The sequence below is a fragment of the Anoplopoma fimbria genome, chromosome 21, assembly GCF_027596085.1.
Source record: "Anoplopoma fimbria isolate UVic2021 breed Golden Eagle Sablefish chromosome 21, Afim_UVic_2022, whole genome shotgun sequence".
Classification (NCBI taxonomy): domain Eukaryota; kingdom Metazoa; phylum Chordata; class Actinopteri; order Perciformes; family Anoplopomatidae; genus Anoplopoma; species Anoplopoma fimbria.
Window position 1 is genome coordinate 17,209,990 of NC_072469.1, and position 13,835 is coordinate 17,223,824.

At 41.0% G+C, this 13,835-nt stretch overlaps 1 protein-coding gene across 1 annotated transcript; it reads right to left on the reverse strand.

Moving 5' to 3' along the window:
* Positions 1–1,417: 1,417 nt before the first annotated feature.
* On the reverse strand, positions 1,418–12,456 carry LOC129110526 (myosin-7-like). The gene is made up of 37 exons (XM_054622610.1): positions 12,253–12,456; positions 12,012–12,155; positions 11,771–11,927; positions 11,656–11,683; positions 11,455–11,560; positions 11,063–11,155; positions 10,738–10,801; positions 10,544–10,642; positions 10,357–10,460; positions 10,141–10,279; positions 9,892–10,010; positions 9,647–9,796; positions 9,398–9,568; positions 8,986–9,295; positions 8,805–8,875; positions 8,520–8,725; positions 8,140–8,263; positions 7,927–8,063; positions 7,576–7,831; positions 7,241–7,483; positions 5,786–5,962; positions 5,561–5,706; positions 5,380–5,470; positions 4,903–5,292; positions 4,639–4,765; positions 4,342–4,460; positions 4,062–4,258; positions 3,787–3,970; positions 3,535–3,700; positions 3,311–3,435; positions 2,886–3,194; positions 2,599–2,802; positions 2,197–2,493; positions 2,007–2,111; positions 1,813–1,908; positions 1,580–1,708; positions 1,418–1,438 (listed from the first exon to the last, which is right to left on the reverse strand). Exons 1-37 carry the CDS (start codon positions 12,454–12,456, stop codon positions 1,418–1,420), a joined length of 5,808 nt encoding a protein of 1,935 aa, XP_054478585.1.
* Positions 12,457–13,835: the final 1,379 nt, after the last annotated feature.

The following is a 13,835-nucleotide window of genomic DNA, read 5'->3' on the forward strand; positions in this document are numbered from 1 at the left end:
TTAGTTGTTTGATTTTTGTTGTTTTGAGACATTCACACTGAAACAGAACAATCTGCTTCATATTATTAGCCATGACATCAACTGGGAGAGGCATTGCTGCTTCACATCATGTCATAATCTTCACAGCAATTATTTTGAGTCTGTGAATCTGTTTTTCCATCCTATGTCATCCCAAATCAGTGTACCACTGGTTTCACTGCAGCGCAGCGACACTTGCTCAGCCAGCGGCCTCATCACACTGGGTTCCCTGAGTTAAGACTTGTTAATGGCACTAAGCTGATCAGAGAGGCCGACAAGGGGCTTATCTTGTGTTTTGTATAGTGATAAAGACCACAATCAGCAATATTTAAGGGCTGCTATAGCTATTCTTTGGGTCTTTGGGAATGAAGAGCATTTTTTTGCAGTTGCAGTACCTGGCATGGCCATGTTGGCATCAAACAGCCTGGGGAGATGATGGTTGTGTGTGCGGGTGGTTGTATTGTACACGTATGCTCGGCTGTGCAGAGCATATAGCAGATAAAGTTGTTCAAAGTGAAACAAAATAGTTACTTAATAAAAACAAATTCTTCAAGTGTTGAATGTGTTTCACAGTAGGAAATCTATTTTAGATAAAATAAGTATATCTGACTATATTTTCAAAAGTTATTTTATACTTCTGAGTAATGTTTTTAGTCTTTTGATGCTTGTTAACCACCACACTGGACAGATATAATATCATTTCAAATTGAAAGATATATCATTTCCGACTTCCATTATCATGGAGAAATATATTCTTGTGAGTGGAGTTCTTTGACCATCTAGTGGTTGCTTAATGTAGTTACTTTAGTTATGAGAAATAATATAAACTGAAAAAAACTCACCACCCGTGAGGATCATTTCCACACTGTTTGGGTCACGTGACCTACCATCCTGGCAATAGCTTGACTATAGACTGAATATTGTGGGCAGCTTTTTGCAGGCATGCTCAGATGAGATGTTAACAATCATCATAAACAACTTATGATATTCAGTTTGACTTTTCCCACCTCAAAACTGTCTTATAGTCTTTACTAACTCATGCTACTTATTATGTCCCATCAGGCCTCTTAACCACCTGCAGCAAGGAACAAATGTTTGAACTGTTCCATTCCTCTCATGTCAAAACATGAAAAGCAACTCTTGTGGTTTGGACACTGTGTCGGGCGGAGCTGCAAGATTTTCTATTAAAGAGATACTAACCCACAGTGCAGGTCTCTACTTTCCTTTTTTTCTTTCCAGTGTAGTGATTCCCTTAGTTATTTCTTTAATTTATAAAATACAGGGGACATAAACAAAGTGCTGCATTCATTTATTCTTTATTTCACTCATGTTACATTGAGAATAAAGAAACTAAATACTACAATCACACTGTTTATTCTTGAAGAACCTGTTGAAAGCTTCACTCCTCATCCTGTGCTTTCTGTACAAAGAAAAAACGTTAGAAAATCAGATTCTTTTTTTTTATTCCTGCCAAATCATTAGTTACATAGTCTTCTTTGCAAACTCCAAGATAGTAAATAATTAAAAGTTGCATTATTTCTTAATGATTACTGACCTTGACCCCAATGTCACGGCTCTTTACCCTCAGCTTGTTGACCTGAGACTCTGCAATGTCAGCCCTCTCCTCTGCTTCCTCCAGCTCATGCTGTAACTTGCGCACCTTGCCCAGATTTGCATTGGCCTGTTCCTCCTAAAAAAATCAAGATGAGAGAATGGAATATTGTGATTGAGCTGACTCATAAAGAGGTAAATGGACCACATTTCAGTAAATTAAGGAGTAGTATTTTCGCTTACAGCCTCTTCTGCAGTTCGCTTGTAGGATTTAACTTTCAGCTGCAGCTTATCCACCAGGCCCTGCAGACGGCTCAGGTTCTTTTTGTCTTCCTCCGTCTGTTAAATTAGTACATAAGACATATTGCTTGTTAAAGCATAACCTTTCATATTTTGCTGAATGTTTATTACAGAGCCATTGTGTCTGTAGGAGGTACCTGGTAGGTGAGCTCTTTGATGCGCCTCTCGTACTTACGAATACCTTTCACTGCATCACTGCTTCTCTTTTGCTCCATGTCCACCTCGTTTTCCAACTCTCTCAACTTGAAATGAACAGATAGGGATTGAGTTTTACTGTATTGGACACTGGTACTGTTAGGCAACACAGTTGAAGTTAGAAATACGCACCCTGGCCTCCAGCTTCTGGATCTGCTTTTTGCCACCTTTCATGGCTATTTGCTCCGCTTCATCCAGACGGTGCTGCAGGTCTTTTATGGTTTGTTCCATGTTTTTCTTCATACGCTCCAGGTGAGAGCTGGTGTCCTGTTCCTTCTTTAGCTCCTCTGCCATCATGGCAGCATCAGTAATGCTCTTCTTTGCCTTCTCCTCAGCATTTCTGCACTCCTGCACCGCCTCATCCACCTCGTTCTGAAGCTGAGCTGTGTCGCTCTCAAGCTTCTTCTTCTGGTTCAGCAGGCTTGTGTTCTGCACAGAATCATAGTTTCACACTGATCACTTGAAATAAATTAAATAAAAGATAGAATAAATCAATATTAGTGTGCAAAACGAAGACATAAACATTTAAAATACCTGAGTGTGCAGCAGCTGAACCCTCTCACTGACATCCAGCAGCTCCTGCTCAGCCAGTTTACGGCCTCTCTCAGTCTGCTCCAACATAGCCCTCAGCTCATCAAGCTCGGCCTGCATCAGGTTGTTACGTCTCTCCACAATGGCAATGTTCTCCTTCAGATCATCATTGGTACGGAGAGCATCATCCAGCTGCAGCTGGGCGTCCTATTCAAAAAGATATTTTTTAAACTTTAAATCATTCAATTTAAATAATTGAAGAAAGAAAACATGTATAGCCTCTATAGTACCTTCAGGTGAGCATGGATTCCCTTGAGCTGCTTCTGGGCCTCTGCTGCCTGCCTGTTGGCCAAGCTCAGCTGGATCTCCATCTCATTGAGGTCTCCCTCCATCTTCTTTTTCACCCTGAGAGCCTCGTTTCTGCTGCGAGTCTCAGCCTCCAGAGAGGTCTGCAGGGTGTCCACCACCCTCTGATTGTTGCGCTTGGCCTGCTCCATCTCCTCGTCCTTCTCAGCCAGCTTCCGCTCAATTTCGGCCTTCACCTGATTGAACTCCAGCTGAGCTCGTAGGATCTTACTCTCCTCATGCTCGAGGGAGCCCTGTGAAAAGAAGTAAAGCATTGTATATCTTTTAAAGCATCAGAAAGATATTTCCAGCAAATTGATCAATGGATAAATGTCATGTACATTTTTCACAACGTTAAATATTTGTTCACCTCAGCTTCCTCCAAAGCAGATTGTATTTCAGCCTTCTCCTGCTCCAGCTGTTTACGGATCTTCTCCAGCTCGTGGATGCTCTTTCCTCCCTCACCAAGTTGCTCAGTCAGGTCAGAAATTTCCTCTGTTTTGTGCATATTTATTTATTATACTAATGCCCCAACCTTTCCATTGTATTCAGTGTATGTTTAAAGGAAAAGCATGTTTTTTTTAGTTTTCCTACCTTGGAGATTCTTGTTTTCACGTTTTATGGTCTCCAGCTGATCTAGAGATTCTTCATAAGAGTTTTTCAGTTTGAAGATTTCAGTGCTGAGGGAACGAGCCTCTTTCTGGGTAACTTCCAGCTCAGACTGTGACTCCTCATACTTCTGCTTCCACTCAGCCAGGACCTAATTTAAATTATACATTTAGAACTGCATTCTGTACTTAAGTGCACCTATCTACAATGAGTCTCTATCATTTCATTTGTCATTACCTTGTCAAAGTTTCTTTGCTTCTTGTCCAGAGCTGCAGCAGCAGCATTAGATCTCTCCACATCCACCATAAGATCCTCGATCTCACCCTGAAGCCTGTGCTTGGTTTTTTCCAGGGAGGAACCTTTAGCATTAGCAGCTTCAACAGCTTCTTCTGCATCCTGTAAGCGTTGAGCTAGTTTTTTCCTAATAGCAAAAAATGAAAGTATCAAATTATTACCTCTCAGATAAAATGGGAATATCATGGTAAAATTTAGGAACTGTACTGAATCCTTACTTTGCTTCTTCCAGCTCCTCTGTTCTCTGGATGGCATCAGTTTCGTACTTGGTTCTCCACTGAGCCACCTCAGAGTTTGCCTTGGACATGCCGCGTTGGAGCTCAGCTTTGGCCTCCTGCTCTTCCTCAAATTGCTCCCTCAACAAATCACAGTCATGGCGAGCAGACTGCACTGCATGTGCAAGTGCATTCTTGGCCTTTGATAAAGAAACACAAGGTAAAGTAATTTTGCCAGTAGACATCGGGTTCTTTAGTATAAGTTATTAAAGAACGACTTTACCTTGACTTCCTCCTCTAGTTGTCTCTTGAGGTCCTCAATCTGCTGAGTGAAAGACTGCTTTCCTCTAGTCAGCTGAGAGATCAAGCTGCCCTTCTCCTCAAGCTGCCTGGAGAACTCACCTGTAAAATAAAGGTTTGTATCCCCCACATCAAGCTGCAGGTGGTGAATCTTTCATTTCTGAACATAATGTAACACATGGGTGTACATGCACTCATAGTCTGGGGTTTGTTGCTTAAAAGCATGCATCGGCAACAGTAAAATTGACACTTAAATGTGAGTGTATGTTAAACTGATTACCATTTTCAGTTTGAAGCTTTGCTTTTTGCATTGTTAAGTCGTTGATGATACGCTGGCCTTCCTCCGATTTCGTCTTGTATTCGGTCATTTGATCCTCCAGAGTGCGACACATTTTCTCCATGTTGGTCTAAGTTAAATTATTCATATTAATATGTAAATCATGAATGTATACAACCCAAGAATAATATTCTGTAAATTATGTCTTAAAGACATAGGCTAATTTAACATTTCATAAAACGTGAAAGGATGCTTTCAATTTCTTACTTTAGCTTTGGCAATGTGCTCCATGTTAGACACCACATCATCTAGCTCCAGTCTGAGCTCGCTCTTTTCTTTCTCCAGCTTCTGTTTGACTCTTTGCAGGTTGTCAATCTGCTCTCCGAGGTCAGCCACGCTGTCTGCGTTTTTCTTTCTAAGTCCAGCAGCAGTGGCTTCATGCTGTAGAGTGGCCTCTTCAAGGTCTCTGCGCATCTTCTGAAACTCTGACTCCCTCTTCTTGTTCATCTCGATCTGGGCAGTAGTGGCTCCCCCGGCCTCTTCCAGCCTCTCACTGATCTCCTCCAGCTCTCTGGCCAAGTCAGCCCTCTGTTTCTCCACCTTGGCCCGGGCAGCTCGCTCTGCCTCGAGTTCTTCCTCCAGCTCTTCAATGCGAGCCTTGATGAAATTCATACGAAAAATTAAGAATTACGAATAAGAAATCTAAGTAGAAGATAGTGCAAAAGATAAGACCTGTTTATTTACCTGCAACTCCTTTAGTTTCTTCTGGAGTTGGGCACCCATGGCTTGTTCATCCTCAATCTTACTTAGATGCTGGCTGATTTCAAAATCTTTCCTACATTTAAAGACAAAATTGTTCCCTTTAGAAATCAGCTGGTTTTGCACAATGGGTATTGTGTTTGTGACTGTCAATGATTAGCTTTACTTTTTGAGTTTTTCCTCCAGCTGCTGCTTGTCATTCTCCAGATCCATCAAATTTTCTTGGGTTAACTTTAAGTCCCCTTCCAATTTTCTCTTGGCTCTTTCCAGATCCATCCTTACTTTCTTCTCTTGCTCCAATGATCCTTCAAGCTAACATGCATGCCAAACATTACTTTATAAGTTGTGGCTCAAGAACTTGAGATTTAGTTGCAAAGACCACTGTACTCACATCATCGACTTGCTGCTCTAGCTTGGTTTTGGCCTTGGTCAGAACATTGACTTTGTCCTCCTCACTCTGTAGGTCGTCCAGAGTTTGCTGATGAGCCTCCTGAAGAGCCTTCTTCTCTTTGGTCAACTTAGCAATGATTTCATCCAAAGCTGCCATCTCTTCAGTCATGTTTTTAACCTTAGTAATCAGATCACGTTTGTTGTTAAATCAGGAATATAAAAACATTCTTCATGAACACATGTTACTGGTCTTTAAACCTGCAACAACAGTTGTTTTTTTGGGCCACTCGTTCACATTGAAATACCTTTGAAATTGATGGATAACTTGTTAGCATATAGTTAACTGTTTACACATCAAGCAAACACAAAGCAACATCAACATTCATTTAGAGCGATGTTTTTGACCACCTGTCAATGTACGTCCAATATTTTCTCTGGTTCATGTCTTTATTCTTTATATAATAAATGCGCCAATAATTTTACCAGCTATTAGCAATCTTTATTTGTCTGCCGTTGTGCTGGGCAGGCAATGTGGAACATTCCTTTGACTGACCCCCTGAAAGCCTCAACAGGAAAATTTGGGGGGTCCCCAAAATCTTTAACATTTAGTCTGTGTAAGATTTTCAGCATAACACTGGAGCACTAGGATGGGGGGAACTCCCCTATTGCCACCAGGTATTTTGCACACTGAGGGCAGGTATAATCTATAGTTGGTTCTTATACCTTCTTCGCTACGAAAGGCTGCTGTTTTGCTGAAAACAGTTGCCTGCTGTGGTGGAAAGGGAAATCCATGCAGTGAGAGGGAATCAAAACAGTAAAGCTGTAGTGTACAAAACTAAAACAGTGGGTTGGAAGATGCTAACATGTTCTTAAGAGCTGAGGAGAACTGCAGTCAGGTGATAATTCTCTTCGGGTTTTGTTATGCTTCGGCTGTGCCTCGCCCTCATTCCTACTGTTATGTTTCCCTCTTCCTTGTGTTTCTTGTTTGGTCTCCTGTTTATGCTTTAAGTGAGTGTGTTTGTCTGGGTGTGGCTCTCAATCTCATCCTTGCTGCCAATCCAGCTGCATACCTGTGACCCATCCGCTAAACAAAGCTCCTGCAGTATATATACCCTGGCATACATCTTCTCTCCAGTCCTCGCCAGATCGTTCAGTTTACCAAGGTGGTACTAATGCTGCTTAAACCTTGAGTTTGACTGAACTAATCTTGTATTTTCCTGTGCCTCAGGTCTTCTATCCGCCTGCTTTGCCAAGTTTCTCACCAGTCTGCTTCCCAGCCTCTCTGTCTGCCCCGTTCCACCACATCCCCGGATCAACTATAAACTACCACCCGTTTCTAAAGTAAAGCTGCTTGTGAACCTTTGCAAAACTCTGTCCGAGTTCTGCTTTTGGGTCCAATGTCCACTCTACAGAACAGGCTTGGCACTGCAAACCTACAATTGACTGCTTTTATTACCTTGTTCTCCGTGGCATGCTTTTCCTTTTCCACTTTAGCCAGAGTCAGCTCCAAATCATCAATGTCCTTCTTGAGTTCTGAACACTCGTCCTCCAGCTTTCTCTTCTTGGCAGTCAGCTCTGAATTCATCTCCTCTTCATCTTCCAGTCTCTCTGTTAGCTCTTTGCTTTTGGCCTCAAGCTGGATCTTACTCTTGATCAGACCCTCACAGCGCTCCTCACTATCTGAGAGATTGTCTTGTTCCTGCAGACAGAAGATTTTACAAATCTGTTATTCCTCACATTATTGTAAGTACATCCTTTTAAGTTTTATGTAAACTGAATGACACGTCTTACAGATTGAATGTGGAGCTGCAGGTCGTTCTTCTCTTGGAGAAGGGTGACCATTTTTTCCTCCAACTCTTTCTTGCGAGCCTCAGATTTGGCATAAGCCTCTTTAAGCTTCATAAACTCTTCCTTCATGTTTGCCATTTCCTTCTCATTCTCAGCTGATTTCAGCAGAGGTTTGATCTTGAAGTACAACATCATCCAGGGCCAATTCTTGACACCCATGAAGGCTCGCACGTTCCACTGGATCACCAGTAAGGAATCCCTGTAAACAACATAATTTAGCTAGAATCCATTTTTCTGTACCTTGTCAGGTATTTTATTTTATTTTAAAGTAAATGTTAAAAGTAAGTCACTGACCTGCACTCAACAATTCTCTGGAATTCAATTCTGGCGAGTACTCCTCTGGATCTCGCTTGAAGTCCTGTAATGATGAGAGAGAGTCGATCGTCTCTCATTTCCTCAAGAACACCAAGCAGACCAGCTTTGAAGAACACCTAAAATTGAAAGAAAGTTTTTCATAACCATTATGTATTCCAACATTGAACCCTCCTCTTTGTAAACAGGACCAACCTTCGTGTGTCCCAGTTTGTACTGTTCATGATCAATATCCAAAGAGCCCAAAAGTTTTTCTGCTCCTTTCTTATTGTCAATGAACTGTCCCTCAGGGATAGCATTAGGGTTTAAGATGCGATATCTGAAACAAACATAACATCATTAAAATTATTGAATGAATTTGCAAATAAATTACAACAACATTGCCATCAGTGATGACTTTGGATCAAGACTCACGGACCATACAAACTACCTGCACAAGTTAGGGCCTGATCAATCCCGGCCTGGTCGACCAGGCGAGGAAGTGATACCCAAAGCGCCCAATGACCCCAGGTCAATGATGACAAGTGCATTGCAAGATTTGTGAAAGAGCAATCAATAAACATTGTTTTTCTTGCCTCTGTTTGAAGTCTCCATACTGGATCCTATTGGGGAATCCCTTCCTGCAGATCCTGATGCCTTCCAGCACACCGTTACAGCGCAGCTGGTGCATGACCAGAGGATTCTCCATCGCCCCAGGAGTCTTGGTCTCGTTGGGGATGAGGCAACGTACAAAGTGGGGGTGAGTTGACCTGAGATTGGTCATCAATTTGTTCAAGTTCTCCTGTAAATGAAGACTATGAATATTTACATAACCCATATACACAATTTGGGACATATACCAATCCATAGTTATATTTTACCCTATGCAGTGCAGAAACAGTCTGGAAGGAAGAACCTTTCTTCTTTGCTCCCTTTCCCTTGGTTCCAGTATCTTGAGTTGTATGGAAGTTGTAGATATAAAAGTGTAATTATCATTTTCTTTTTTGTTGATAATCTGAACAATATAGGGATGAATAATCAGTGTGGTCAAAGATCTCTTACCTGAATCTGCACCGGCATACCCAGCAAACAGGACAGCCAGCAACTTCAGGTTGGACTTCTGAAACAGTCCAACCACGGTCTCATTCAGCGGGTCCTTGTTCTTCACCAGCCAGTTACCGATATTGTAATCAACAATACCGGCATAGTGAACCAGGGAGAAATGAGCCTCTGGTCTCCCCTTAACTATCCTGGGCTTCTGGAAGTTGGGACTTTTACCCATATGGTTGTCATACAATTTGGCTTTAAATGTTGCGTCACTGGCTTTGGGGAACATGCACTCCTCTTCAAGGATGGACATGATACCCATGGGCTGAGGGAAGGAGTTGATTAGAATTAATTGCATGTAAACCTGTAACAAAGACTAGCTTTAGTTGTTACATGAATTTTGAATCCAATTAAACTCTGCACCAACCTTCTCAATGAGTTCAATGCAGGCTGCCAGGTCCATACCAAAGTCAATGAACTCCCAAACAATGCCCTCTTTCTTGTACTCTTCTTGTTCCAGTACAAACATGTGGTGGTTGAAGAACTGCTGCAGCTTCTCATTAGTATAGTTAATGCACAGTTGCTCAAATGTGTTGAACTAGGAAGAGCATTCAAAGAAAGAAGTTAGTGAAAGTTCATTTTATACCCAGTCTCAATAAAAAAAATGTATACTCACATCAAATATCTCAAATCCAGCAATGTCCAGCACACCAATAAAGTGCTGGCGAGACTGCTTGGTTTCCAGAGATTGGTTGATTCTCACCACCATCCACAAGAACATTTTCTCGTACACTGACTTGGCCAGTGCACCGATAGAGTAGTTTACCTAGATAATTGCATAATATCAATTACAATGAAATTTAATCTCACTATATTCTTTAGACCCCTAATGGATTTCAGTGCGTGCATTTTTCAACTCACTTGCTGCACATTTTGACCTTTGGTGACCCACTCGTTGCCTACTTTCACTCTTGGGTGACACAGGCCCTTGATGAGGTCAGCAGAGTTCAAACCCATCAGATATGCAACTTTGTCGGTATCTGTAATGGATTGTGTTTAGGAGAAGCATGAACTACATTGTTTTCTGAGAAAAGTATTGAATTGGTGGTAGTTATACTCTTTTAAGAGAATAAAAATAAACTGTTCTATATTGTCCTGATGATCCTTTACCCTCTGTGCCATCAGACTCTGCTTGCTCTTCCCTCTGCTTCTGTTTGAACTTCATGTTTCCATAATGCATGATGGCACCAACCATCTTGTAGATGCCGTTCTTCTCCTCTTGGGTGAAGCCCAGGACATCAAAAGCTTCCTAAACAACAAAAAATGCATTTGAATTAGTTGTGTAACTACATGTATGGAGTTTTTAAGATGCAATCTGCGTCTTACATCAGTAGCCATCAGTTCGTCTGAATCATCAATAGAGGCTACAGTTGTCTCTCCTTGGGAGATGAATGCGTAGTCAAAGGGGTTGTTGGTGATTAGCAGCATATCTGTCAAATAAAAATTTCAGTCTGAGTGTCTTTGTGGCGTTTCTTTAAGTTCAAATATATTCTATGGTTCATCGAACTCTCACCCAGCAGTTCTGGTTTCTTCTGGGACAGAATCTGGTAGAAGATGTGGTAGTCTCTTTCAGCCTTTAGCTGATAAGTGACACGGGATTTCTCCAGCAGATCTGAGAAATATGACAATGATATGATATGTTATAGTGCACAACCTCACAGGGTATTGTATTACACAATGGATATGTTCATGTCACACTCTGCTTACATGTTTCAATGTCAGCAGAAGCCAACTTTCCACTGACACCAAAGTGGATCCGAATGAATTTACCCTGTGAGAAACAAGAAAAAGATAAGTTGACAAGTCAAAAAAAAAAAGTCACCATTACAAAAATGTAACTTGAGGATAAAGTCAGATTTTGTTTTAGTGCCCCGAAATCCCCTCATTTCCTCCATAAACTGTTTTTGGTAACTTAACTGAGCTGTGTTAAGATTGAAGCATCAAGAGTAGCCTGGGAATAAATCTGGGTTTGAGGAGCTGATGGGCACAATAGCAGTTCCTATTTAATAAAATGAGCAATAAGGAAACTCACAAATCTGGAGGAATTATCATTTCTGATGGTCTTGGCATTTCCAAAGGCCTCAAGAGCAGGGTTGGCCTGGATGATTTGATCCTCCAGGGTGCCCTGCAGATTGAATAGATGAAAAATTTAAGACACAAAACTTAATGTTGGGCAAGACACTTAACCCCAAGTTGCTCCCGAAGGCTTGCCATCGGTGTGGACTGGATGTTGCATGAATGTTAGTTAGAGTCTGATGGTGGCACCTTGCATGGTAGCCTGTCATCAGTGTGTGAATGGGTGAATGATATGTTATATACTACTGATTGTAAGTCGCTTTGGATAAAAGCGTCTGCTAAATGACTGTAATGTAATGTAATGTAATGTAATGTAGTGTGATCGTAAAAAAAAATAATCAAACCAACCTTTCTCTCCTGAGCAGCATCCTTCTTGCCAGAAACAGCTGCAATGCTGGCAAAGTACTGGATGACTCTTTTAGTGTTCACAGTCTTTCCTGCACCAGATTCTCCACTGCGGATGAAAACAAACATGAACTGTACTTGTCATGGAGACTGAAACTGTGCTCTTCAAATTGGAATCAGATGAGACTTTTATGAAAAACTTACGTGATAAGGACAGACTGGTTTTCTCTGTCTGCAAGATTTAAGACAATATTCAGTTATCTATCAATGTTTGGATGGTGTTAGAGATGAGATGACATATAAAAAGAGCTGAACATACCTGACAGCATGTATTGGTAGGCGTTGTCAGAGATGGTGTAGATGTGAGGAGGAGCTTCACTCCTCTTCTTTCCTCTGTAGGCGTTGACCACCGCCTGATCGTACACTGGCAGCCACTTGTAGGGGTTGACAGTCACACAGAACAGCCCTGAGTAGGTCTGTGGACAAATGCACATAGAGCAAGTATATTTATTTGATTTCATGCAGTGGAAAAAAACAGTATATCTGCGTTAATTACTCACGTAGATCATCCATGCTGCATAACGGTCTTTGAGGTTAAACAGCACTGCAGGTTCATGGAGGAAGGTGAACATCGCCATGTCCTCAATTTTATCAAACTTTGGCGGGTTCTGAGGGTGGATATCTTCCTCCTTATGGGTTGTAGTCTGAAAATATTTACCATAGAGAATATTTCAATTAAAATTGTTGTAGCAGTCATCGAAGGTCACAGTGTACTCAAGTGTTTATATCTGAAATAATTACTTTTCCAAACTCAGTTTCAACGGTGACTTTGTTGCCGTCTCTGGAGGTGACTGTGGCTCTAACATACTCCACCTCGGGGTCAGGCACAAAACACTGCCTCTTAATGTCAAAGGGTCGGGTCTGGGCCTCCAGACGCTCCTTATCTGACTTTCTCAGGTAGGAAGCGGCAATCCCAAACTCCGCCATGAGGGCGTCACAAGACATGGTGAAATCTGTGAAGCAAGAACATGGTTTGAAATCAATTTGATTGCATAGTCCATGAAGTGGCATTTGTTTGATTAGTTGTAAGTTTCTGATTGAATGCATTTCTAGACATAGAACATTTGACACAATATCACTGGCATTCTCTTAAATAATCCTAAATTTAAAAGGCAGTAATTGCAGTTTCCCATTAATTATGATAATCAAGAATATCAGCTGTGTTTCTTTGGTTATTTTTGAAAGTCAGCTTGATGAATTGCATTTGCATATAATTCAGAGATGCTACAAAAACGTTTGTTGTTTAATAATGTTATTTTGAGTCTATTCATTTTCATATATTGGTTTTATTTTGAAAAACAAACAGTATGGAGCTATTTACCTGTTTCCTTTTCCTCTCTCCCTTGAAAAGTTTGGTGAAGTGTGTCTCTAGAAAGAAACAACAAACAAGTAATAATTTGTTTTCATGATGGTTAAGTCATTTGTAAAATATGAAAACTTACCTGCAGGTGCTGTGTTCCCGTCCTTACTCCTCTTTCTGAACCTCTCTTTATACCCATCCAGGAGGCAGAGCTTCTACACCTAGCCAACCTATGAGGGAAGAGCAGGAAAACAAAGGATGCTAATCAAAAAAGTAAGATCTGTATTTGGAGATAAAGGTGTGGACAACAATAACTCATGTAACCATTGGCCAGTGAATTCAAACTTATGAGCTGGTCTTGGATCAGCATCTATTTTTATTCTGTCCTTCAAATGACTGAAAAGTCTGTAATTTAAAAAAGATGTAAAGATATTTGTATGAATGATGTATGAAGTTGATGTCATTCTTACACATTTTTCTCGTATTCAAAAATGTGGATCCATCCTTGTTGCTCAAAGAAAACCTTTTTTTTGGTAATATTAATTGAATAGTTTTCTAACATTTTGTTTAAACTAAAGACAACTGCATGACACGTTGGTCTGTCACTTCTATAATAAACACTTTCTGAGTGCTTACAGACTATAGTATTGTCTGTCTTCTATTATCCTCGAGGACAAAGATAAACTTGTGAATTTCTGACTTGGATTACTTCTCCTTGTTTGCCTCCCAGTGGACCTCAGCTGACCGTCCTCCATCTAAAATAAAAGATCGGGTATGACAGCTGCCTGTTTCAAAAGGCCACACTGTAAATATATACAAATGGGTCATACAGAATTACATCCCCCATGTACACATTAGAAAGGACAACAGGCTAATGCTTGTAATAACTCACACGTTAACAGGGGAGATCTTTAAATCCCGTGTTTATTGAGGGGACCACCTGAAGACCTCCTCAAGGAGCACACAAGACCTTTTGACTTTAACAACTTAACACTTTCAACTTGAGACCTTGTAGGTCTTGACA